We start from the raw sequence: 24,947 nt of genomic DNA on the forward strand, positions 1-24,947 counted from the left end.
GTTATTAATGCAGGATTACAGGGTCTTCACCTTAGCTGCTATATAAGAGCCTTCTTCAAATAGAAAATAAACCACATTTTGCAATTTGAAAATGATAGACTACAGTACTGACTGTTGCTGTTGTTGACAAGTTTTTGAAAATATGGTGGGAAGGCAAGAGCAAACTTGCAAGGTTGGTTTATCAGGGATTTTTTAATTGGACTAATTGTACACCATTGACAAGAGATACTGTAGTGCTGCTGCTGCTTCTTTTTTTAAATAGATCAATGGAACATAAAAGGAGTACAACAGGGCTGTAAATACAGAGCCCAGAGGTGCAAAAGCTAGTATATCAGCCATGTACTGATTACATCAGTTCAATGAAGTGATTAAAGTTTCTAGGTAGAATGATAGAGCTTGATTAATATAATGGTGAAAGGAACAATATATTGCACAGATTAATAAGAAAGAGTGGAACAGCAGAAAAGAACATACCTCCTGGGGCTAGAAAATGCAGTGCAAGACAATGTGATGTCTTTAGCAAACCCACAGATAAGAGTGCATAGGTTATAGAGGAGAGACTGTAAAAAACCAAAAAATACTTTCATGTTATTCCAAAGGACAGCATTTATTCAAATATCTCTTGCTGCTGATGTTCAGTCACTCTTATAAAGTAGTGAAGCTGTGGCTTTGAAAGAATGGAAGAATGGCTTAATTCAAAGAAATGTGGTGCCACACATGCATGCTAAATAGCACTACATAGAGTCTGTGTAGATGAAATGGGGGCCCTAAATTGAAGTGGTGGGTTTTAAAAAATACCCTGTGTCATGCACACACTCTGCTGACTTATCTGTCTGTCCAGTGGGGAGGGGAGGGTGAGCTGCTGGTGGGCAAAGCGGTGCTGGGCTGTGGGGGGATGCTAGTGCTTCCCTCGGCAGCAACGGTGCCCCCCTCCCCCTCCTCAGGTGGCACCCAGCTTGGATGGTCCTGGGGGGCATCGCAGCCACGGAGGGAAGCACTGGGCCCCTGTGCAGCTCAGGCAGGCAGGCAGGCTCAGGGGGGCTGGGGGGCGGGGAGGAGGGAGCAGGGATCAGTCTTGCTGCTTTTCTTGGGCAGAGCCTGCTTTTCCAGGGCTTCCTACAGAGCCTTGGAGCTACATGGAGCCAGGTGCTTCTCTCCATGGCTGTAGGGGCAGCAAACTAAAACTCCTCAGAGGAGTTTTAGTTTGCAGCACCCCAAATCATTTAAGGTGCATTATGCCACCGAATTTCCTACAGCGGCTGGAATTAACGTGCAATACATCACCAAAGCATGCAAACACCGACACCATTAAAGTGGTGCAAAAGCATTTAGCCCACTTTAAAGTGTCATGCACACACGCCTCTTCTTTTGTCTACATACAGCCATAGTCTTTGGATTATTCTTACTGTACAGGTTTACTTCTCTCACTTACAGTGCTGACTACAGCAGGGGTCATTCTGCAGTGTTTTGCACTGTGAGGAGCAGGAATATATAATGTTTTAAACACTCTAACTAAGAGTAGAAATAAGAAAGTAAAAAGAAAAATAAATATTTAACTTTCTTTGTCTTAATAATGAGGTCAATGTGAGCTCTAATAGTGTTCAGTTCTGGCCTCTAGGCAGTTAATTAAGTTAGAATGTATTACAGATATTTCCTAAATCTACTTGTGTATCAGTAGTACCCAGTGGATATTTGCTAGATGTCTACTATAGCCTCTTTATCTGGCAAGTCAAGTAAGCTTCCGTGTTTAACCTTTTCCTCACCCCCATCTTAATCCTTCTTTAGTCTCACTGTCCATCTAATCCAACATCTGTCAGTCTCTCTAACATTCCTAGCTGTTAGAGAACAGGAACGCCTCTTTCCTTTCTTGTCTTCCCTCCTCTCTTTGTCTCTGTTGATAACACTATTCCCCCAGTCACTCTGGCCCATAGCCTAGGTTTCATCTTTGATTCAATGCCTAACCCCATTCTTCCAGCTCAGGTCCAAGTCTTGATTCTCCTTCCTCTCTAAAATATTCCAAAATCCCAACATCCCCTCCTCCCCCCACCCCACCTTTCATGCCATTAAAGCTGTTATCTAGGCCTTCATCAGATCTTAGCTGGCTCCTCCTTCTGATCTTCCAAAAGCCTTGCTCCTTCCCTTGCTTATATTCAGACTACTATTACTCTGGTCATCCCCCTCCACGGACTGGGACCTTGTAGTGGTAGAAAGGCTTATGCATCCCAATGATTCTCAGAGCTATGTTGCCTGGAGTCTCACACTTCTGGCAAGGATACCCATGGCAAATAGGCCTGAGGGGAGGGTCTAGACAAACCATGGTCCAAACCCAAGTCTTCAAGAGCCAATGAGGCAGAAGATGATGTCTCCATGGCTGTAATGACAGAAGAAGGCTGCAGCCAGATAGAGATCTCCTCTAATCTAGGCTTGCCATTGCCACTGGTCCCAGATCTCCACCCTATCAAGATTGTGTGGTTGCTAGCTCCATGCACCAGCTTCCTGATGTTAAAGAAGGTCATGTGCGGGCTTCTACCATAGAAAACAACATACTCTCCTGTACCAACCTCCAAAAGCCCTGCAGTGATGGACCAGTGGTGAAAGAGACAGTACTAGTGAACACAGCAGACTCCAGCCATGAATCTATACATAAGGCAGCAGTGGCCTGATGGTAGTTTTGCACCTGGGTTGAGACATGGGTGTAATTCAGCAGCTGTTATTGTAACTGAGCAGTCCTATTCAGGATCTCTTCTGCTCACTCTCCATAGGGAATGGACTAGAAAAAGTGCCCTAACCCTAGGCTGTCTTATCTGCTTTTGGCTGGATAACTACATTCAGCAGGATAACTCTCTGTGATTGAAAACATCCTAAGACGACAATGATTTTCACAACATGGAACAATCACACCTTGGTGCATAACCAAGGCAACAAATGACCAGAAAGAAAAACATCCATCATCTCCAGGGAACTAGTGACATACATCATTGACATGGCAGCTCTGAGTAAGACAAGATGACAGGATGAGGGTCAGCTGACAGAAAAGGGTGGAGCTACATCTTCTGGAAGGGGAAACTGGCTCAGGACAGATGTGCTAACAGCATCAGCTTCACCATCAAGGATAAGCTCATTAGTCACCTTATTCCACTCTCTTTGGGTATTAACAATCATCTTATGACCCTATGTCTTCAGCTCGGCAACACTTGCAAGGAGACAAGATTATTGCCCTCAGATGAACTACACCCAAGAATGCTTAAAAGAACTGGCTGACATCATCATGTCACCTATGACAAAACTATCTGAAGACTCGTGGCGCTCAGAAGAGGTCCCAAAAGACTGGGAGAGGGCCAATGTGGTGCCTATCTTCAAGAAAGGGAGAAAGGAGGATCCAGGGAATTATAGGTCAATCAGTTTGACCTCAATACCCGGTAAAATCCTGGAAAAAATATCAAAGATTCTATTATTGATAGGCTAACAGAAGGCAGTATTTTCAAGGATAGTCAACATGGTTTCATTGCAGGCAGGTCATGCCTAACCTACCTCATTTCCTTCTACAATTGGGTAACTCACCACCTAGATAGGGGAAATGAGGTTGATGTCATATAGTTGGACTTCAAAAGGGCCTTCGACCTAGTCTCCCATGATGAGACTAGGTAAAATGATGAGACCATGGTAAAATTTGGAAAATGCAGCCTCAACTAGTTTATGGTCTGGTGGCTAGGTAACTGGCTTGAGATAGGACCCAGAGAGTATTAATAGACATAACTGAGTCAACATGTTGGAAGGTGACTCGTGGCATCCCTCAGGGTTCAGTACTTGGACCAGTGCTTTTCAACCTGTTCATCAATGATTTGGATTTGGGTATTAAAAGCTAACTAGCTAAGTTCACGGACAACACCAAATTATGGGGGAGTGTGGTCATGCTCGAGGACAGGCTGGCAATACAGGCTGACCTGAACAGGCTTGTGAGGTGGGTAGATCTTAACCTGATGACATTTAACATGGAGAAATGTAAAGTGCTCAATCTAGGGTGAAATAATTCGCAACACACTTACAGGCTCAGCAATGCTACACTTTCCAGCACCACAACTGAAAGAGACCTGGATGTTGTGATAGACCACAGAATGAACATGAGCCACAAATGCGATGCTTTAGCTGGCAGAGCATATCAAACACTGGCGTGCATCTACTGATGCATCTTGAAGAAGACTAAGAATGCCATCTTCCCACTCTGCTCGGCTTTGGTGAAACCACAGCTGGAGTAGTGCATCCAGTTCTGGGTGCCACACTTCAGGAAGGATGTAAAGAAGCTTGAGAGAGTCCAAAGTTGGGCTGGGCCACGTGCATAATTAGAGGTCTTGAGAGCAGGTCATATGAGGAGAGGCTTGGGACTGTTCAGCCTGGAGAAGAGAAGACTCAGAGGGGACTTGGTGTCAGCCAATAAGTATATTAAGGGAGTACATCAGGGCCTGGGGGAGCGTCTGTTCCCCAGGGGATGACAAGAAACCATGGGCACAAACTAATTGAAGATCATTTCAGATTGGACATAAGGAAAAACATTTTTACAAGTCGAGTGCTGAGAGTCTGGAACAGATTCCCCCTAGAAGTGATACAGTCACCTACCCTGGCAATCTTCAGAAAGTGTCTTGGCACCCACTTTGCTGGGGTCATCTGGCCCCAGCAGTCTTTCTTTCCCAAGAGCAGGGGTACTGGATCTGATGATCTTGTAAGATTCCTTCCAGCCCCTAAGTTCTATGAATCATTCTCCTCAGTGACATCAACGCCAAAGTCAGACAGACCCAAGCCAATTCCTGCAGCATCCTTCTTCTGAGCCAATGCATAGAGCATTGTCTTGTCATCCCGAATGCCATCTTTAGACAGAGTAACAAATACAAGACCACCTGGAGACATCCTTACTCTAAGCATTGCCATCTCCTCTATTATGTTGTTATTAGAGCCTATGATCAAATGTGTGTCCATATTACATGAGCCTTGTGAATATGCTGCTGGACAGATCACCATCTCATCAGATTCATTATGAACATTCAGCTTGCTCCAAATCACCAAAAACAGCTAAAAGCAATGCAAAGTAAGTTTTCCTTACCATTAAGACCCCTTCTTATCCATACTCAATACCAAATCTCTTCAAGACCCCAAATCAGTAAGGATTTTCAACAGTGTCTTCATGAAAAGCTCTCTTCCCTGTCCACAACACTGAGGAATTCTGGAAGGGGTTTAAAACCACCATCCATATGTCCTGTGCTGAATTCATTAGCTATACCACCCATAAACACCAAAACTAGTTCAGTGAGAGAGATGTTGAGATCTAAGTCCTCCCTGACCAGAAGAAGAGGATTCATTCTACTTGGTAAGATGACGTCATCTCAGCAGGAGACCATATCAGCTCATCAAAGCTGAAGCTCAAAGGAGTATCCAAGAAATCAAAAATCAATGGCAACAAGATAAAGCCAAGGAAATTGAGCTCTGTGCTGCCAAACATGACGTATAGCTTTTTCTAGGCAACAAAAGCCATCTACAGCCCTACTTTCCATGATCCTACTTTCCTGCAATCTCAGAATGGCTTGATGCTCCTCAAAGGCAAAAAAAATATCCCAGCTAAATGGAAAGAACACTTTGAGTGCCTGTGAGTTGACTGTGCCAGATACCACCATTGAGTCCATCCCTTAAGACCCTGAAAAGGAATCGTAGTCTAGAAGTCTGGCATGCCTTCAAGTAAACCAACAATAAGGCTACAGAACCAGATGATATACCAACTGAAATCTACAAGGATAGCAGTGACAAACTGGTACAGAGACTCTACGAATGTCAACCTTGGGGGCCTGAAAATGCCAACATCATGACTGTCTTCAAGAAAAGAGATAAATCTCTGTGTGGGGAACTATCAAGATATCACCCTCCTTTCCTTTCCTCCTCTCCCGCATCATCCTGAACCATCTTCTATCTCTTCCTGAAGAAGGCCTGCCAGAATTTTATTGTGGTTTCAGACCGTCCTGTAGGGCAATTAACATGATCTTTGTTGCCTGCCAGGCCCAAGAAAAGTCATGGGAACAATATCAGGACCTGTATATGGTTTTCATTGACCTTATTACTAAGGCTTTTGATTCTATTATGAAGCCTCGTGGAAAGTACTGGCCAGATTTGGATACCCTGAAAAGTATATCAAGATCCTGAGACTTCTCCATGACCAGATGATTGACCATTCTGTGTAGCAGATCAGAGACAGATCCATTTGCCATCTGAACTGTAGTCAAGCAAGGATGCATTATTGCCTCAACTCTGTTCTCCATTTTTCTGAGTCATCTTGGTGCTCATTAAGGACCATCTTCCTTCTGGAGTTGACATTGAATACCAAATAAATGGAGGGCTTATCAGTCTGGTTTGTTTTTGTTCAAAGATTGAAGTGTTCAAAACAACCATCCTTGACCTTCAATATGCTGTTGACTGTGCCATCCTTGCACACACTGGGCATGTTTACATATTCATTAATGTGCCATAATTATGGTGCATTAAGCTCAGTACCTGTAATAACAGGTACTAATTTAATGTGCTCTAATAAGCGCTACTGCTCATTAACGCAGATGAATGCTTTTGGTGTGATGCTTAATACTCATTGGACTAATCTACTGTACCTTAGCAGTGTTTTTGTCAGCCATGCTAATGTGCAGTAGAATTAGTCCAATGGGTATTAAATGTCTCATGTAGAGACACACTGTAGAGACTACTCATATAGATGCATCCACTGAGGAAAACCTCCAGACCACATCTTTTCAGAGAAGCCTAGTGAACTGTGGGCCTCTTTCTAGCATCAAACTCAAGTGATTTATCAGTCTGCATTGAGCATGAATGTGAACCCCAAATTACCCCTTCCCAAATTACCATCAGGAAAATACCCTGGAGGTAGACAAGCACTTCCTCTACCTCAGTAGTCTCCTTTGGGAAACTGCTTTGGTGTGCCTTTATCATGATCTCCAGAAAGACACCAAGATCCAGGTCTACAATGTAGCCATCATCCCCATTTTCTACCTTTTACTTTGTCTTTGTAGCATGTGGCATGGTTGAACCCTTCTTGTATTTGCAGCCTCTGGATGTGGTAATTAAGTAAATAGCAGTGATGATAATTCCAGAAAAATAAATCTCTATGGATGTGAAATGTGGGTGACCTACTGTTGTCCATCACAAGACCCTGGAAAGGTATCACAAACAATGCCTTAAGAAAATCCTCTACATCAAATGGGAATGTTTACCATGCAAATACCAGCATCCTTGCTGAAGCTGAGATTGCCAGCGTGGAGCTGGTGATTCTCAAGTTCCAACTTCACTGAACCAGAGATTGTGTGTAGATACCTGACTCTCAACTCCCAAAACAAGCGCTCTACTCCCAGTTTAGTAATGGCTTGAGACCTTATCGTGGCTAGATAAAATGCTAAAAGTACACACGGAAAGCGTACCTCAAAAAAACAAGTGCTACCATCAAGAGTTGGGAGGAGCTGGCTGCCAACTGACCCCAATGGTGCTGCGACTTCAACCAAGTGGCAGCCCATTTTGAGGTAAAGTGTATTGACCTGGAAGCAGAGAAGAGAGAGCAGAGGAAGGAAAAGGAGAAGACTCTTAACTTGCAGTCTATTCGCCCCTGCAGAAAGGCCTGCAACTTCTGCAGATGGATCTGTGGCTCAAGGATTGAACTATTAATTCATCTCAAGAACCATCAGTGACCTGTGGTAAAGATAAACCTCGAATCAAGGGTTTGCTGATGACTACAGCCATCTTCCTGTCCTCTCTGTGATAATCTTAGGGATAAAGTGAGTCTTTATGCTATGTCTCCCTTCCCTACCACATAAAATAAAGGCTCCTTTTCCTTACTGTTAAGACCCCTTCTTCTTACCCATACTTGCATCTTGTTATGTTGCCTTTACCCTCTCTATTCTGATAGTGGTGCCACACTCCATTGCCCATTTCTCCATGTGTCCAACAAATACTTCCTGCATTTAGTCTAGGGGTGCTCAACCTCAGCCTGAGCCAAATCCAGCCCCAGCACTGTCATCCAATCCATGGCACTCCCCATGGGCTGTGTCATGTTGGGTGGGTGCACAGAGCATGGCCATGAGTGCACAGGTTGCACCCGACACTGCAGGTTCTGACCCAACACATGAGGCCCTGGAGCCCTATCCCAGTGTGTGGGGACAGATAGAAGGGGGATGGGGCCCTGGTCGCTGATCCTGGCCCCCAGGAGTGACATGGGGACTGACTGGACTCGCCCCATGCTATTCATCTGGCCCATGGGTACAAAAGGTTAAACATCAATGCTTTAGTCTATACCATCTTTCACATATGAAATGCCATTCCTGGTGTAGTTCATGCCTTAGATCTAAAATGGTCTATAAAGCTACTGTTTTGTACACTCCTTGAAAACCCCTCTTCAAGACCTTCTTCTATCAGAACTACAGGAAATGGACATTTGATGGTAGCTGACTGGTATGGGAATTATTTTGATTTGCTTATACCTAACTTTAATTAGCAAATTCAAAACCATCTAGTTTTACAGACGTAAGCTATGCAACATCATTTCCTATTGAAGTATCCTTATCCTTGCTTCCCTGATTCTTCCATTTATTTGTTGCTTTTAAATTAGGTTGTCCTTTGCAGGACAATACATTCCACCTTTTACTTTTGTAGCTTGTGGCATGGTTGAACCCTTCTTGTGTCTGCAGCCTCTGGATGTGGTAATTAAGTAAATAGCAGTGATGATAATTCTAGGAAAATAAATCTTCTTTTTCAATGGAAAAATGTTTATGGGGTAGGAGGCAGTGGAGAGTAGGGATCGACCAGGCATGTGGGTATGTTTGGCAGTTTAAGAATATCTGTAAAGTAGATAAGAACCTTTCCCCCTTATTTATTTCTGTCTTGAAAAATGTGTTCATTAGCCCCTTGAAACCTTTAGTACCAAAGCAAAATTTGTGCCTACCTAATTTTAAACGAAGTAGAAAAAATTCTGTGCATTTAGTCTAATAATTAACTATTTTAACAGAATCTACATTTCAGTAAAGACCAAAGAGTTTCATCCTAGAAAGCAATTGGGGGGAAGAGAGAAGGGGCAATCTATTTGAATATTTGTAAACTAGAATAAGTCTGTTTCTGCTTTGAAGAGAAGCCTGAGAAACATGATCATTGCCAAAGGAATTTCTCTATATACTTGCAAATCAGAATGAATACACATTAGGTACATTAAAATGCATTCAAAAGGAGCTGGCTGGTTATTTAAGGAAAAATTGTTCAGTTGGTTATAAAAGGGAAATCTTTTGAAGCAGGTGGCAAACCAGACAATAAAGAGGATTATAATTCTTAAATGTAAATGGAAAGAAGAAAAAGATGATGATGATGACGATGATGATGATTGGGTGTATAGAGCAGCAATGAGTGATTCTGACTGAGGTGGTCAGACTCTCTGTGTGTGCTCAGATTGAGGATCATTGGATGAGTAGCAATTAAAATCTGACTATGGACTGGGACATGAATACTTTGTATGTGGATAAAACTAACAGTTGGCTTTTGCTACAAAATGAGATTATAGTAAATTGCATTCTGAGTTATAAAGAGGATTGGATTTCTAAGAATAGAGAATTATAATTCCAAACAAACCAGAATTACTGTGAGGAAAACAAGCAACATTCTGTTATTTTTATATTTGTATATAATTCCAATTAAAAAACAAATACCTTATATTGCAATAACAATAATTTGTCAATTTTTTTTGGTAATTCACTGAAGGGTAGGTGATTAATGCTTATCATGCTTACAGGCAGACAAGGTTCCTTGGGTGAATTTGATATCTTTTATTATTTGATTCAAACATAAAGGACATATAATGTATGTAAGCATGATACAGGGGTTTAGGTTGTAGCCATGCTTACGTACATTATATGTCCTTTATGTTTGAATCAAAAACACTTTATAAAAGTAATGTATATATATGTATGTATGCATGTATATAAATAATTGTGTGTGTGTGTGTGTATGTGTATCTTTTATTTATTTAAAAAGATTCTGGCTCTGATCCTTACCTGTGTCTAATATAAATAAATATACATAAAAATAAATATATATACACTAGACACAGGCAAGGATCAGAGTCAGAATCTTTTTTCAAACTGTGCTCTGACTACAAACTTTAGCATAGACAAAAGGGTATACTTTGGGTAATCTTAAGGTACTTAGCAGTTAAGTGACTGTCTATGATCACACAAGTCAGTAACAGCAATGACACAGGGTGTACCTACTCATGTAATCAGTGTACATGAATAAACTCCAGAGCTTATTTCTCCAGAGTTTTTTGCTCTTGGGTGCATGGTTTGAATGTGCGCCCAGGAGCAAATAATTCTAGAGCAATTAGCTCTGGCATTTATTCATGTGCAGCATGTGGAGCCCTGTTAGAGCAGCATTGGCTGGTAGGGGGTCTGAGGAGGTTAGTCTGCCAGCCCTGGGCTATACTGACCAGGCTCAATTTTCCTGTGGAGAGGCTGGCTGGGGCACAAGAGTGTTTCAGTGTGGGGCTAGCCAGCAGGCAGCCCTGGAACTGAACCTGGCTTGTGCCCCAGCCAGCCAGTCAGCATCTGCACATGTGCTGCTGCACACAAAAAAAATTTGAAGCAGGGTAGTACTTACAAGTACTAGCAGTACTACCCTGCCCCAGAGTTTATTAGTTTCTTATGCCCTAATATGCATGTGTAGATGAGATGTGTACTGCAGAGTTAATTAGTCTGCTCTGCAGTACGCGTCTCGTGTAGATGCGCCCACATAAGACTAGCAGATCACTGCACTAAAAATTAGATGAGAGTTTTCCTTCAGTTGAAACACTACTTAAATGTAGTCAGTCTAGCTTGGGGTGCCAGAAGTAATCTTCTCATAATTTGCTTTAACATCCTATTTTTATAAAAAACTAAGTATCAATTATAGTTAAATAATAAGGCTTGCTAAGGCCCTGTGTGTTAAATGCAGCCTCAGTGCTGCTACCTTTACACCTGCTTACTTGTGGAAAAGTTCCACTGATTTCAGCAGTGTTGCTTTTGAAGTAAAGATGGGAATGAAGGAGGCAAATGCTGGTCCCCCAGTTTTGCAGGCACTTTTCTAGAGCAAGGCCTTTCTACACATTTGTCCTTGGTGACTGCAACTCAAATAATAACTAATATATGAAAATAATACCAAATAAGTTAACTTTGTGTTTTTCTTGTAGCCTTTCTTCCAGGATTCTGCCACTGCAAGCCTGGCTATTCAGGCAAGAGCTGCAATCAATGCGGCTTGGGTTTCAAGGGGTATCCTAACTGCACACCCTGCAGCTGCTCTGTGAAAGGCAGCTTAAATGAAGATCCTTGTGTAGGCCTCTGCATCTGCAAGGTATGAATGTCAAACTCTTCAGCTGTGGGGGATCTGCATTTCTATTATGAAGTTAAAGCCTATTGTCCTGTATCACTGTTACAATGTTGTTCCGCTGTTGTAACTGTTTGTGGTGATACCTTCGTGGCTCTTCCTAGGATAAATTCATGCCTTGTCTGGGTCTGATTATGAAATTTCAGTTTTGATTGGGTGCAGGGGTGTCATGGCACCAAGGCACTATAATTAAAATAAGTATTTCAGAGTCAGCTGTCATTCACACAAGCCTTATAGAAACCTGCAAAAGACAAGTTACTTAAGAAATATTCAGAAACCTGTGAATCATTTATTTCAGACACCCACCCTCCTCTGCCCAAGAACTGTACATTAAAAAGCACTTGAAGTGCACTGTACACTCTAAAAATAATTTCTAATATGTCTCCAAAAGAGCAAATGCTGAACTGTTAATACAGTAAAACAAAAAAAGCATTTAAAATCTCCTGTATTATGCATTGCTATGGAGAGTGTATAGTTACTCTGCTGCTGAGATTTGGACAAAAGATAGTCTCTTTCATTTTGGATACTTCATTTGAAAATCTCTAAGGTATTTCTGTCAGAAGCTGTTAAAATATAACTCTGGAAACTTTGTTCTAGGCTAAATTTCTTAATTCCTGCAGAGAAATGAGGAATGGTTTTCTTTTTGTGTGTACACTTTCAGAAAGCCATCTATTACTATAGATTTTAAAGTTAGGCGGTATTGTAAAACAAAATGAACCTATTTTTTTTACTCTTTAAAAAAAACAACATATACCAGTGATATGCATGAAGATCCTGCACTTACCTAGGAATTAATTTTCAGCATTTTGTTTGTGAGAGTTTCATTCCCATGTTTAACAAAGGAAACTGACCCAAGTACCAGTGCAAAAATATTTCTATTAAGTTCTTACAAGCAGAAGGGTACAAAAAGTTTTACTCCATCATCTCATATTGCATATACTCATGCACCAGTGTGACAGTTGAATAGCACTGAAATCTTCTTGGAGTATTAACCTCATCTCCACTTGGCATATATATAACACTCAACTGCTCTCTGTCAGAAATAAAATCTCTTCCTATCTCTTCAGGCTCTCATGTCCAGGGGATCAGAATTCAAGACAGAGACATGGGGCATATTTCATTATGTTCTGACTTAAAAACAAGCTTGGATGAAGATAACCTTAACACATCTATGCCATCCACAACTGAATGCTATTAATACTAATTATTTGTATTACCAAAATGCCAAAGTCATAGCCCATTGTGGCAGGAACTGTACAAATATGGAACAAAAAAGACTGTCTTGAATCCAGAGAATTTACAATCTATGTAAATTTCTTCCCTCCATTTTCAAATGCTCAGGTGACAAAGCTTTGCAGATGGTTGAGACATGTCTGATGCTAAACCAGAAGCTATAAATTCCTCCCCTTTGGCAAACTTCAAATAAAAATCAATATGCCTTATGGAAAGTGGCATGAAAAAATAATCATATTGGGTATATTGCATAGGAAAAATAAAGTGGTGAAAAAAACCCAGACCTATCTTTGGATAAAGTTGATGATAATAGAGTCTTTGACAGGCTTTGGAAAGAGGATATCTTTTTCTCTTTCATATATAGCAATTAAAAGTGTTCTTTCTGAAACTTTGTGATGGAAGTTTTCTTGCTTGGTAGGCTTAATGCAAGTAAAGGTACAAGGAATGAAAAATAAAGAGGAAACAAAAGTGGGCTTTAGATGGTCAACTCTATCATATGAGGACCAGTGAACAAAAATAAAACTGGCAAAGGGATGTAAATAAGGATTTTATCACTAATCATTGTGGAATATTCTTGAAGGAAAGTGGTCAAAATCCATCCCTTAAGTAACTTAAAATTGGATTGAATGTTTGATTTAAAAATATATTATGTTAGAAACAATCATATATTGGCAGAAGGATGGGTTAGATCACCTTTTCCTCCTTTAAATGTTATGATTCTATTAATTAGTTTACTGCCAACTGATAAGAATGATGTAGATTACTCACTAAGAACACAATTGTAATTGCAGAGTACAGTTGTGTTCTGCTTTGTTACTGGCATTTTCATTTTAACAAATACATTTGCTTCATTGCCCTCACATTGATTTTTTCCTCCTACCCTATCCACACCAGTGACCTCAGCAAGAAAGTTGTATCAGATTAACTGAGCTGTTAGGGCCAGGCTTTCAAAATGGTTTCTAAAATTATGATCACAAAGACCTGGGCACATAAAAGCCACTTTCAGAGGCAGAGTTTAAAAAGGTGACCCTTAAAATACAGAGCTATTTTAAAATAATTTACAGAGCAAAAATCTTGAAAGTTGCTAGGAACTCTTGAATGTATAGGATTGATATTCCTAACTGCAAGTACGGTTATATCAAAGAAGTTTGGATGCAGGCTTACCACACTTAATGATAACATTTTATTTAGTGTATGTACTTGAATACAAGATGAGGTCCCCCTCCCTCTGCTTTTTAACAAGTAAAAAGGCAGGGTGAGAGGGTGGTGGGCAGCTTGTGCGAGGTCGGAGTCAGAGCCAACTTGGGGTCAAGGTCAAAGCCGCAACTGCTGCCCACCCACCCCACCACCTCTGCTCCCTGCCATCTTTCCACTCCCCAACTGCCTCTGCTTTGCCACTTCTCCCTGATGCTTACTCTCAGCTCTGGCAGGACTCTGTCCCTGCTCCAAGCCATGGAGCATGTGATCGCTCCTGTCCCAGAGAGGCATGGCAGTGGGGGCTGAATTATGGCAGAGGCTGTGAGGTGGGGACAGGCAGCAGGCGTGGGGACAGGTGGGGTGGCAGGCACTGGAGGAAGGGACATATGTCAGGGAGTGCAGGCATGGGGGGGATCAAGTGGCAGGGGAACAGGTGCTAGGAAAGATGCTAGTGTGTGCATGCAAGGGGGGCAGGTAGCAGGGGGCAAGTGATGGTGGAGACAGGTGGCAGGATGTGGCAAGGAGTAGAGGTCAGGTCACTTGACTGCCCTATCATCTGTCTTTCCACTGCCTTCTCAACTGACTGCCCCCCTGCCATGGCTTTCCCCATTGCAGTCAAGGGGGGGGGGGATGCAAATATAAGATAATTCCAATATTTGTATTCTTCCAATAATTGTATTCTTTACATGGGAAACTAAAACAAATTTATAAAATGTCTATGAATATAATCTAATTATTGGGGGGGATCATCTTAAATTTGGAGTTGTCTTGGATTTTGGGAAATATGGTACATCTGCCAATCCTTCCCCTCCCCCCCCTTAATTCTGCCCTTTTTTTATTGTCTCTTCTTTCCCCCCTTTTTTCTCTTTCCATTTGCATTTCTTGTTTCCTCTCCTCCCTACCATATATCCTTTCTTTGCCTCAGTCTCCTTTTCTAACATCTCTGGCCAGAAGGTTAACAAGTGGCTTTCAGTGGATTTATTTCAGTGCGGCATGTCCCAATTGATCCTTGCCTATGTATTATGGGTAGGCTTACCATTATGTATTTAGCCTTTGCTGGCCTGAAGCCAACAATTCTGGTCCATCTGTGCATAGTGCACAGTGGTATGCCCAGGATTAAAGAGACGATATACAAAATATTTGAGAGACTTGAGAACTTAGCAAAATAATTCTTCTGTTGGGTTTCTTTGAAAATGATTAAATTACCAAGCTAATTGCACAGTATATTAGCCTTCTTTTAATGCACCCCATGTGGAAGGAGACTTCTCTGTGTCTGCACATACAGCAGATTGATTACATCCTGATAATTCAGTGGATCCCTCGCTATAAGTCTTTGCTGAATAAACAAAGTTACCCAACTGCTGTACTGTCTAGCATTCTCTGTCCCAGTTCTCTGTAGGAAAAGGGTTCATAGATCAAGCTGTATGGCAGACAAAGATTTTCCACAATGGAAGGGAAATCACAAGCCTTCTCTGTACTTAACCTTAGCCATTGCAACCAGCAGTGCCCAGCTACATATTTAACTGAATTGGTACAACCCCAAATGTACAACAAAAAAGCTGCAGCATGCTTCAGTTAATCTTACCCTGGTTGGAAGCAAATACATCCATGGCTGGCCATTGAATGGGTGATTCCCAAGCTTGTACAAAGGCCTCAGCATTGTGTCCCAGGTTTTTTGCCCTGAAGTCATCCCAGTTGTAGAGGTGATATACTAGATTACTGGGAAAAAACCCCACAAGTGTGTTAATGGAAAAGGTACCAAGACTAATGGCTTAATTCTATACCAAGGTGGCCCCATTCATTTTTACTTGGTCACACAGACTTTATGGAGAACTTAGCTCTAACACTGACAAATGAAAAGAATATTCTCACAGATACCTTGCTTTTCCATTGCATTATCAAAATAAGAGATAGCAAAAATAATAGCAGAAATAATATTCTAACATGCATTTCCAGGAACATGTTGAAGGAGAAAACTGTGACCGTTGCAAATCAGGTTTCTTCAACCTGCAGCAAAATAATCCCAGAGGCTGTGAGGAGTGTTTCTGTTCAGGGAAAATGAATACCTGTGTAGACTCTCACTGGATCTACAGCACTGTAAGCAAATATTTGTAAATATTTGGTATGAATGTGACATTATGTTTCTGCAGTCATTTAAAGTGCAAGTTGTACAAAATACAAATTATGTTCAGACCAGCCTGGACATTACTTATCATGTAGCTCTCAACACTTATCCAAAGGTAAGTGTCACATATAAGAACTTTTCTTGTTTGTTTGGAGAAGCTTCTGAAATAAACACAGATATATCAGTCAGGGTTGAAGCTCTATATATGAACAGTCTTGGCATATTCAGGTAATCAGTACGGAAAATGTGGAGAATTCTAATATGATCCTTTTCTTTTTTATTCTCCTCTAGGTTTGTAATAAACATCCATTAGTCTAAATATACTTAGGTTAATTAAAAATTTACACATATGAAGACACGATTTATATAAATAGGATCTTTTATAGAGGCATACAAAGCACTTCTTATGCCTTTGAAATTCTTCAGTACAACACCTGTATTGCAAAAGGGAGCTAAAAGGCAGTAAAATTTCTAGCATTTCTACTTGCAAAAGCTCACCATAGAAAACAACTCTTAATACTGCCTTTCCCTTTCAGCTCATTCTCAAAGCCTGGGGACTAATTCCTGTATAAAGGGACTGTAACATGCAGCCATGTCTACAGATCCAGCTTGGGAAAACAAGTTTCAGGTTAAATAGCTACTTGTTTTGGCTGCATTGAAGATGGGAACACTGAGAGTGAAATGGGATGCCTGGTGTGCTCATTTACATGTTAGCATCCAGAAATCTTTTGCACCTCACAGATGAGCCATTTTAAAGTCCTGCTGGTATCCAGGCCCTGGAACCCAACTTGAACATATTTACATGTGCTCTTCTCTAGTGGTTAGTTTCCTGTTACAGGATTGCAGAGGTTTAGCTTCTGGGGAGCTCCTGCCCATGTTTTAGGTTATGCCATTCTTTTCTTCTCTCTACCTGGTTCAGGGAAGTGATATAAGGCTTAAGGCACAGGGCTTCGTAACAATAACCCAGATGATCTATGAATGGACAATATGGCTAGGTACAGACAGTCAAAGAGCTCAGAGACTGAATCAATTCAGTCTTTGCAGGTTAGTCTATGAAGCACAGATTAAATTGAAACAGAAGTGAGCAGACATTTGTCTTTGATACAGGAAATGCAGCCACATGCCTGCAGTGGCAGGGGTGGTTGAGCTCTCTGGCTATCTGTTTACTTCCTCTTCCTGCTGCCCCCAAGGTCTCTGGGATTTGCAGTCCAGAATTACAGCAGCAGGACGCTGCAGGGCTTCTCATCATTTCCTCTTCCTGCTTCCAGGTGACTCTGGGATTCGTAGTCCACAGTTGTAGCCAGCAGTAAGTGTGAGAGGGGGAAGGGGTGTTTAACCCCTTCTCCCTGGCCTCAGCTCCCAGCCCCTCCTGTAGACTGGGCTGCATCCCAAGCTGGGCTTGACCTCCACCCTCTTGTCAGCTAGCCCTCACTGCTCCAGCTACGGAGCAGAGGGGTGGGGCAAACCCTGCTCTCTGGAGCAGACACCAGAGCCCAGCCCAAGACTGGAAAGCATTCTGGGATGCTGGGGAACTCTGATTTAACTTTTATCAGGAAGGGGTCTGGGAAAGAAGTTTCATAAACTGGTTTGACTCAAATCAGTTAAGTGATACTACATTCAACCAGATTTATCTGAAACCAGTTTCAGCCATTTTGAAACTAGTTTATGTGCACTGAATGTCTGTTCTGTTACAGGTTAAACCAATTTCTGATCACTGAAACCGGTTTATGTGTAACTTCTGTCCCTAGCCTATCTGTTCAAGTTTGTTGAACTCTGGCTTCAGTCTTCTGTTTCTTTTGGGGCCTGATATCACTTACGGAATATTTGTGATGTGTGGTTATAGCAGTAATGACCCTTGTTCAAATATTTTGAGTCAGAATATCCTCCCTTTTTTTGTTGGGAAGGAAGCAACTAGAAACATGTATTTATCTGTGGTAACCACTGTCATACAGATTACTTATGGCACCCTTTTCTGCTAAGCCTAGCGCATCTCAAAGATGCATATGTCCCAGAGCCTGTTATACATAATAATAAACTCATTTGCTTATTGATATGATTGCTTTACTTAAGATCCTTCACTAATATCACTCAAGATCTTAAACCTAATTATACTGCAGAAAAAGCTGGAAGAAAGAGAGGTTGGTGAGTTCTGGCTGATATCAGTACTCTAGTTCTAATGGGTATTTTATTGTGTTGTTATAGGTAAAGGACATGAGTGGCTGGCATCTGACTGACTTGTCTGGTCTTATTAAAGTTACACCTCAGCAGGACAGCTTTGATGGACCTCAGCAGCTTAGCATTGGTAATGTGGCTGCCAGAAAAGTACTGCCACTGATTTATTACTGGAGTGCACCCAGTCCTTATTTGGGTAACAAAGTAAGTGCAGATGGTCCTTGCCTGTACGTTAATTTGATGTATTGCTGTTGGGAAAGATTTAAGTAATTTTTTTCTCCCATTTGAGGGAAGATTAAGTTGGATAGATATTTGGCCAGCAAAATTGCATGCTGAAAAGAACTAAATTAGGCATGCAGATTATCAATGTGAGGCACCAGGCAAATCAGAATAAACTAAGTGCATCAATTCTGAGATTGACTGGGGTTTCTGCTGTCAAGTGTTAGAGAAGCTCAGATAATTTGCAGCGTTATTTCTTGAATGAATTGGCTGGCATATGAATATGTGTTTCAGGTTGTCCTCTTCTTTTCCCACCTCTTCCACAGATTTGAAAGACTGTTCTTTATCTTACTTTTCACGGATGCGAATTGTGTATCAGATGTTGTGGGGGTGTGTTGCAAAACTTTAATGCTTGGCAAGAAACTTGTACGCAGGGAGCTGTGCCCTGGAACTCAGACAATGCTGTACTCAGCATTGTGTCGTTTGGAGTGCACATCTTTATTCCAGGCTGCACATGTTCAGGTTTACATATATGTGAATGTATATGCATGAGCTCTAAAGCTTACCGCCAGATATTACTTTATAAAATCTTTGAAGCGCTCTCTGCCTGATTTAGTTGCTAGCCTGTCAGGTGTGCAAGCCTTAGACTTTCTATTATTACATTTAATATGCTCTTGAAAAATGCTAATGTTCTGCCAGCCTATGGTATTGAAGGCTGAGTTGTGCCCTGAACTTGTGGAATGCTTAGCAGCTGAGTATGGTGAAGTGTATTTGAAACTCTTATACTTGTGGTTTTGGGCACTTTTTCTATTATAGTCCCTTCAGGCTTATCTGCTTATTTTTTCCTCTTGGCTGGAAATCAACATGACAGAAGGTAAGTGAGCATGTGAAGATTACATAGCATCATTTCCAAAGAATTTGGGCATCCTGTTCATGGCTACAGATTCTTAAAAATAGCCAAACCCATTCAATCAGGACAAAGGAAGGCGTTTTATTTTTTAATTAGCTCAATGCATAGTAAACTTCTCCTGTATTCTAACCACCACACTGCCCAGTAGAATTTCCTTCTATTTCTATTCAGGGAATAAAACAAAAGTAAGTATGTGTGCAAATTATTTGAACATGGAAGACATTTTATTTCAATGTAATTTGGAGGTCCTTTGTGGTTTACTGTCAGACATCTCTATATGAATGAAACAATTTGCCTTAATAACTGAACCATATAAATTTTTGATACTACAATAATACTGAAAGCACTCACAAATTACCACAGTACATCTTACCTGTCATGTTACATCATGTAAATTATAGCCATGATGACATGCTTAGCTTGGATGATTTATGCTATGGAAAAGGAATATTGTAGGTTCTTATTTGTAAACTCAATAAAATATTTCTCTAAATAGCTAAAACTGGATTAAACCAGCCTCCTTTGACTATGATTGCTATGTTTGTTTCAAAAATATTAGTTGCTGTCTTAGGGTACGGATGCTTTGTTAGAATTTGTAGTTTAAAAGGATGAAGAGAAAGATTTAATAATTTTTTAGGCAGTCTAAATTTACTGTGATCCACAGTTTTAGGTTCACTGTCATATCAGTCCCTTTTCTTTTTGTGGTTCATTAAAATGCTTGTTTTAAAACCAAGTTTGAGCAAGAAGTGCTAACAGCCACCCATGGGCGGATCCAGAGATTTGAAAAGGGGAGTATAGGGCATGTCACCAGTGCTACAGGAGACAGGTTACAGGTCCCCCACCCCATACCCTCTTCAGATATGCCAGAGCAGCAGCTGCTGAAGACTTTTTGGAGTCACCAAAGCGGGTGAGACTTCCCCTCCCCCCCACCACTGTAGTGCAGGCACCTCCCCTCCCATTGCCCTCCCATTGCGTTGCCTCTGGGTTACCTCTTCTTGCATCAAAGGGGGACCTGCCATCTGATCTGTCTCTCAGTCCCAAGCTGACCTGGTGGTGGTGGTGTCCCAGAGCTACTCCAGTTGGGGGCTTCTGTAAGTGATAGAATTTGGTGGCGGCTTGGCCAGGGACAATGGCACAGGGGACACTAGATTCCCCAGCCAGTGCCTGCTTGAGGAACACAGGGGACACTTGGGGGTGGGCAGGGAGCAGGGGTGCCTGGAGACCCGCTGCTGCTGTTTCTAATTGACCCAAGCATGGAGGAAGCCCTGGGACCATTCCTCCCTGCAGCTGGGGGCTCCAGGGCCATGAGGGGACCATGGTGCAGGGCAAGGAAGCAGAGACTTGAACCTGCCACTGCTACTAACTGAGTACCCCTGTGGAAGAGGGTGTGTGACTATGCCACTGGATCTACCCTTGTAACAGTCTCTCCTATATTTTAATACCTCAGTTTTCAGATGTGGCCAAAGACCTCTTTTTTGTATTAGGTTGATAATTGTGTGCTTAAGTCTTAACGATGCTGATTGCGGTATCTGTTTGTGTTCTATCTGCTTGTTCTACACCCACATCCAAATGCTTGTTTCTAATGAGGAAAGTACTGTATAATAAGAGACTTTTGAATTTGTGACACTGAGCTTTGCTTCAAGAATGAATGACCGTTCCTGGTTTCTCTAAAATGGCTGGGTTGTGAAGTAAGTAACAAGATAAGTTGTTTAGTGCTTTGTTTTTCTTTCTTTATGCCAGTGTGAGACAAGAAAGCAGGAAAATGAAATTAACATCCATCTCCTTTTCTTTTTCTTTTTGCTTTTCTAAATAAGTGATTATGCCACTAATAATATGTCAGATTTGGTGAATTTTGAAGCAACTCATTTTTATAAACCAGTGAATTATTTTGTTAGTAATAAAGGTTAAAGTAGCTGCCTCTGAGATTTTAGTAGGTTTCATATGATGGCCACATTTGCTATGGAGTATTCTCAGTTTACTCTGGTGAAATTATGGAGCAGACAAACACACACAGCATTTTTCTTTCACAAAGTTACCTCTGAGGAAGTCCAAAGTAAGTGTATTTTGGAGAAGTTACTCTGTGTATGTGAGGAGCCTGATACCACTGCCATTTTCATGTTGGAGTAGGCATATCCTCAGTACAAACTGGGTCCCCTGTTAACCTGTGGCAAGGCCCTGTATAGAAGCATCTTCTTTCAGTGGCCAGGTTGGGAGAATTGGTTGTGTATCTGCTGCTAGCTACAGAGTACATTTACTGCTGAGGAAAATTCAGCTCGCATTGTTCTGGAGTAAACATGTCATATGTCAACAACCCCATTAGCTACCAATTTATTTTTGGACTGAGACATTTGTAAATATTTGAATGTCTGCCTATTGAAGAAAATAGTTTAGTGCTTTTCAACTTAGTTATATATGTCACATTTTAAGTCCTCATCTGCTAAAACTGCCTTTCTAGCAACTTCTTCCATAGGGAATTTATTTTTTGACTAAATTTAAAATAAAAGGAAATATGTTAAATGAATGTTAAAACAACCTGCTGTCAATTTGTCATAAAGCTTCAATGCCAAATATTGGAGTTGAGCCTAAAAAGTGTAAGTACTGTCCTTGACTGCAGGCCTGTCTAATGCCTTGTATATCAAGTATGCATCCTTAATTTGGTGGTGTTCCTGCTTGTCAGTTTAATCAAAGTATTTGCCCATAAATGATTCCTGTGAAACAGTTTAACTCTATCACAGCAATAAGATATATCAATGCCATGCCAATCCTGTTTGTATAGGAATAAATTGTGGAACCTTTGCTCATGTTGAGCAATGGCTTGCACCAGATGCAACCTCATTTAAATCAAAGGGGCTAATTGTGATGTAAAGTTGATACAAACTGGTTCTTCATGAAGTCAGAGATTATTGAGAATAATATCAAAGGTTTTGTTAGCCTATGACAAAATTATATTTGGGATATCTTCATTAGAACTCTGGTTCTTCAGAATGGCCATTGATTTATTTTTTGATAGTCAAAAGGAATTACTCTGCTTTTGTGTATTCTGATTACAGTTCCAGTAGTAGAAACTAAGACACCATATGACGGATTTAAATAGGGTCTTTTATTGTTTATACCAGAGAAACATTTTTAACATAAGGAGATAGTTATTGTTTGATTTAATATCTTCATGCTACATATGATATTTGCCCTTTTATTTCTGATTTGTCTTCACTGAATGAAGCAAACCCTCTAACCTATTTGCTGCATACAAATGTCAACATTTCTTTGCCTCCAGAATATGAATAAGCTAGAATACCCCTTTAGGTCAAAACATATATTCGTTCAAGTAGTAAAGATTTTCTGTAGCTTCCTGCACTGTAAAATGTACTTTATCATGCACAGGTAAAGGTGGGGGTTTATGTCTGTATGAGTGAGCTACTTGCTTTATGAAATTTTACCTATTGAAATTGACTGGCACACCATGTATGATCAAAAATTGAATTGTAACATAATCATGGGTTAGGACTTTGTGTTCTCTATGTTTATTTCCTGTCATTTGTTTTCATTTTTACTGCTATTCTAGTGCAAGAGGCGGAATAATGCAAAACAAATTACAGACTACAACTTGCACACCTGCAAAAGACCAAAAAGAAAAAAAAGAAGCATCAGGCAGCATAAATAATACAATAATCAACTGCAAAAGAAATGCTAAAATCAATTGTTCTGAATTATTAATTCCTTTAGACCCTCCTAGCTCTATCTGGTATTCCTACAGTTTAACATCAGACAGAAAAGGTTGAAGACCCTTTCTAGATCATGAAACATGATAGCTGCAGTTTGATACTGAAATATGAAAACCTTTTGACTTGTTTTTACTGCACACCTAAAAAGGGAGATCAATCTCCATTTAACATCTTCAAGGATACACCTTAATGAGATGAGAGACAGTCTTGTTGGAAGCTAATTTTTTATAACTGTGTTATTTTTGAGAGCTGCTGGTACTTTGTGAGAGAGCCTTAAGTATTAACAAGTGACACTGACCACCCTACTCTGTATTGTAATAGGCTGAGCAAAGTTTGCTGAATGAGAAACCAGTCTAATTGTCCTAAGATATATATACAACAAAATTTTAGGTTTGTTTGCTTATTTTGGATTGGTCAAGACTGTTAGATTACATGTAAGCTCTGAAATCAGAGAGGATATATAATTTAATGGGGGCATGTCTACATGAGACACTTTATTGCACTACTGCACATTAGACAAATCTAATGTGTAGTAAAGCGTCACCATCTACATGTGTGTGGGATTTACTGCATAGTCAATTAAGCTAATGCACAGCTAGTACCAGGAAATAAAAGTCCTAGATTAATGGTGTATTAATTACTGCACAGTAATGCACATGTAGACTCTGACAGGGAGCAATTTGCTTCCAGGCAGCAGGGTCCTGCTGCTGCCTGGATAAGCCCCAATGCAGAGGGGAGCTATGCTGGCTGCAGGGGTAACTGTCTCCCCACCACGTGGAGATCAGGACCCATCCTGATCCCCATGTGGATGGAGGAGCTGTTCTGGCAGCCGGGACTGCTGCCTCCTAGCCGTCTAAAGATTGGGTCCCAGCCTGATTCCATGTGGCTGGTAGAGTTGTCCCTGCTCAGGGGGAGGCTGCTTACTAGCCACATGGGGATTGGGACCAACCCCAGTGCCCCCTACCAGCCCTGGGGCTGGCACCCAAAGGAGACTGGCTGCTGCAGGGGTGCAAAGCAGGGCAGGAGCAGGCCTGCACTGGGCTATTCCTGTCAGATGCAGTTTGCTTACAAGGGGGGACGCATATGTAGACATGTGTGCCAGAGCACATTAATGAGCCTGATTTTTCTATGAAGAAATTTCAGGCACATTAATTACACATATAGATGCACCTTGGGTGTCCATCACAGTGGGATTATCAAACAGTTGCTCTTAAAATGGGTAATATTATTTGTTTTAAATTTAATTTAAAACTGTATGTGCTTAAATTTAAATTTAAAATTACTCAGACTTCTTTAAGAACTAAATTATTATAATTCTTAAACATTGAATAGCCCTGTCCATGGTAGCTTAGTAGACTGAATTAGCATAAACGTCATGCAGTTGTTCTCATAATAGTATAACAGAGATTTAGCTGTGTTGGCACAGGGAATATGTGAGAAGCAGGATTTGTTTGGTAATATATAAATAGCTGGTCCAATAAAAGGTATTACCAAACAAATCCTGCTTCTTGAGTAGTTCTCATAGTAAGATTAATGACACTGTAGCATACAGTAATGCTGTGTGTTTTATAGACAGTACAAATAAAATTAAACAGGCCATTCCTATAGCCTGAAGAGTGGAATGGCCAAGCACTGTCTGCCACTGTCAATAATTCCAGGTTAATATCTTGAGGAGCACCAACCAATCCTTTAATTCACAGGGCCAACTGGGTTTTCTTAGATAGGAGCAGATTTCATTGCCTTGAGAACAAAATGCACAACTCCATCCACTCCATATTTCAAGACACCTGCATGTGGGGAGGCAGAAAACAGAAATGTAAATTATAGAAGGTTCCTGCAAGGCAAATAACTGTGAAGGGTATAAAAGCAGAAAAAAACAAGAGGTTGATCTTAATTTTTGTTTGAAATGGGATGTTTTCATTTCCTGGCTTCCTAT

The 24,947-nt window shown here is 41.0% G+C and overlaps 1 protein-coding gene across 1 annotated transcript in view; it reads left to right on the forward strand.

Moving 5' to 3' along the window:
* LAMA2 (laminin subunit alpha 2) overlaps positions 1 to 24,947 on the forward strand; it is a 630,290-nt gene that overhangs the window by 280,656 nt on the left and 324,687 nt on the right. The window contains exons 10-12 of the mRNA XM_019479551.2: positions 11,240 to 11,400; positions 15,820 to 15,960; positions 18,191 to 18,364. Of these exons, the coding sequence (XP_019335096.2) occupies positions 11,240 to 11,400; positions 15,820 to 15,960; positions 18,191 to 18,364 (476 nt within the window). The remainder of the gene's footprint in view (positions 1 to 11,239; positions 11,401 to 15,819; positions 15,961 to 18,190; positions 18,365 to 24,947) is intronic.

This window comes from Alligator mississippiensis, chromosome 1, assembly GCF_030867095.1.
Source record: "Alligator mississippiensis isolate rAllMis1 chromosome 1, rAllMis1, whole genome shotgun sequence".
Taxonomy (NCBI): Eukaryota; Metazoa; Chordata; order Crocodylia; family Alligatoridae; genus Alligator; species Alligator mississippiensis.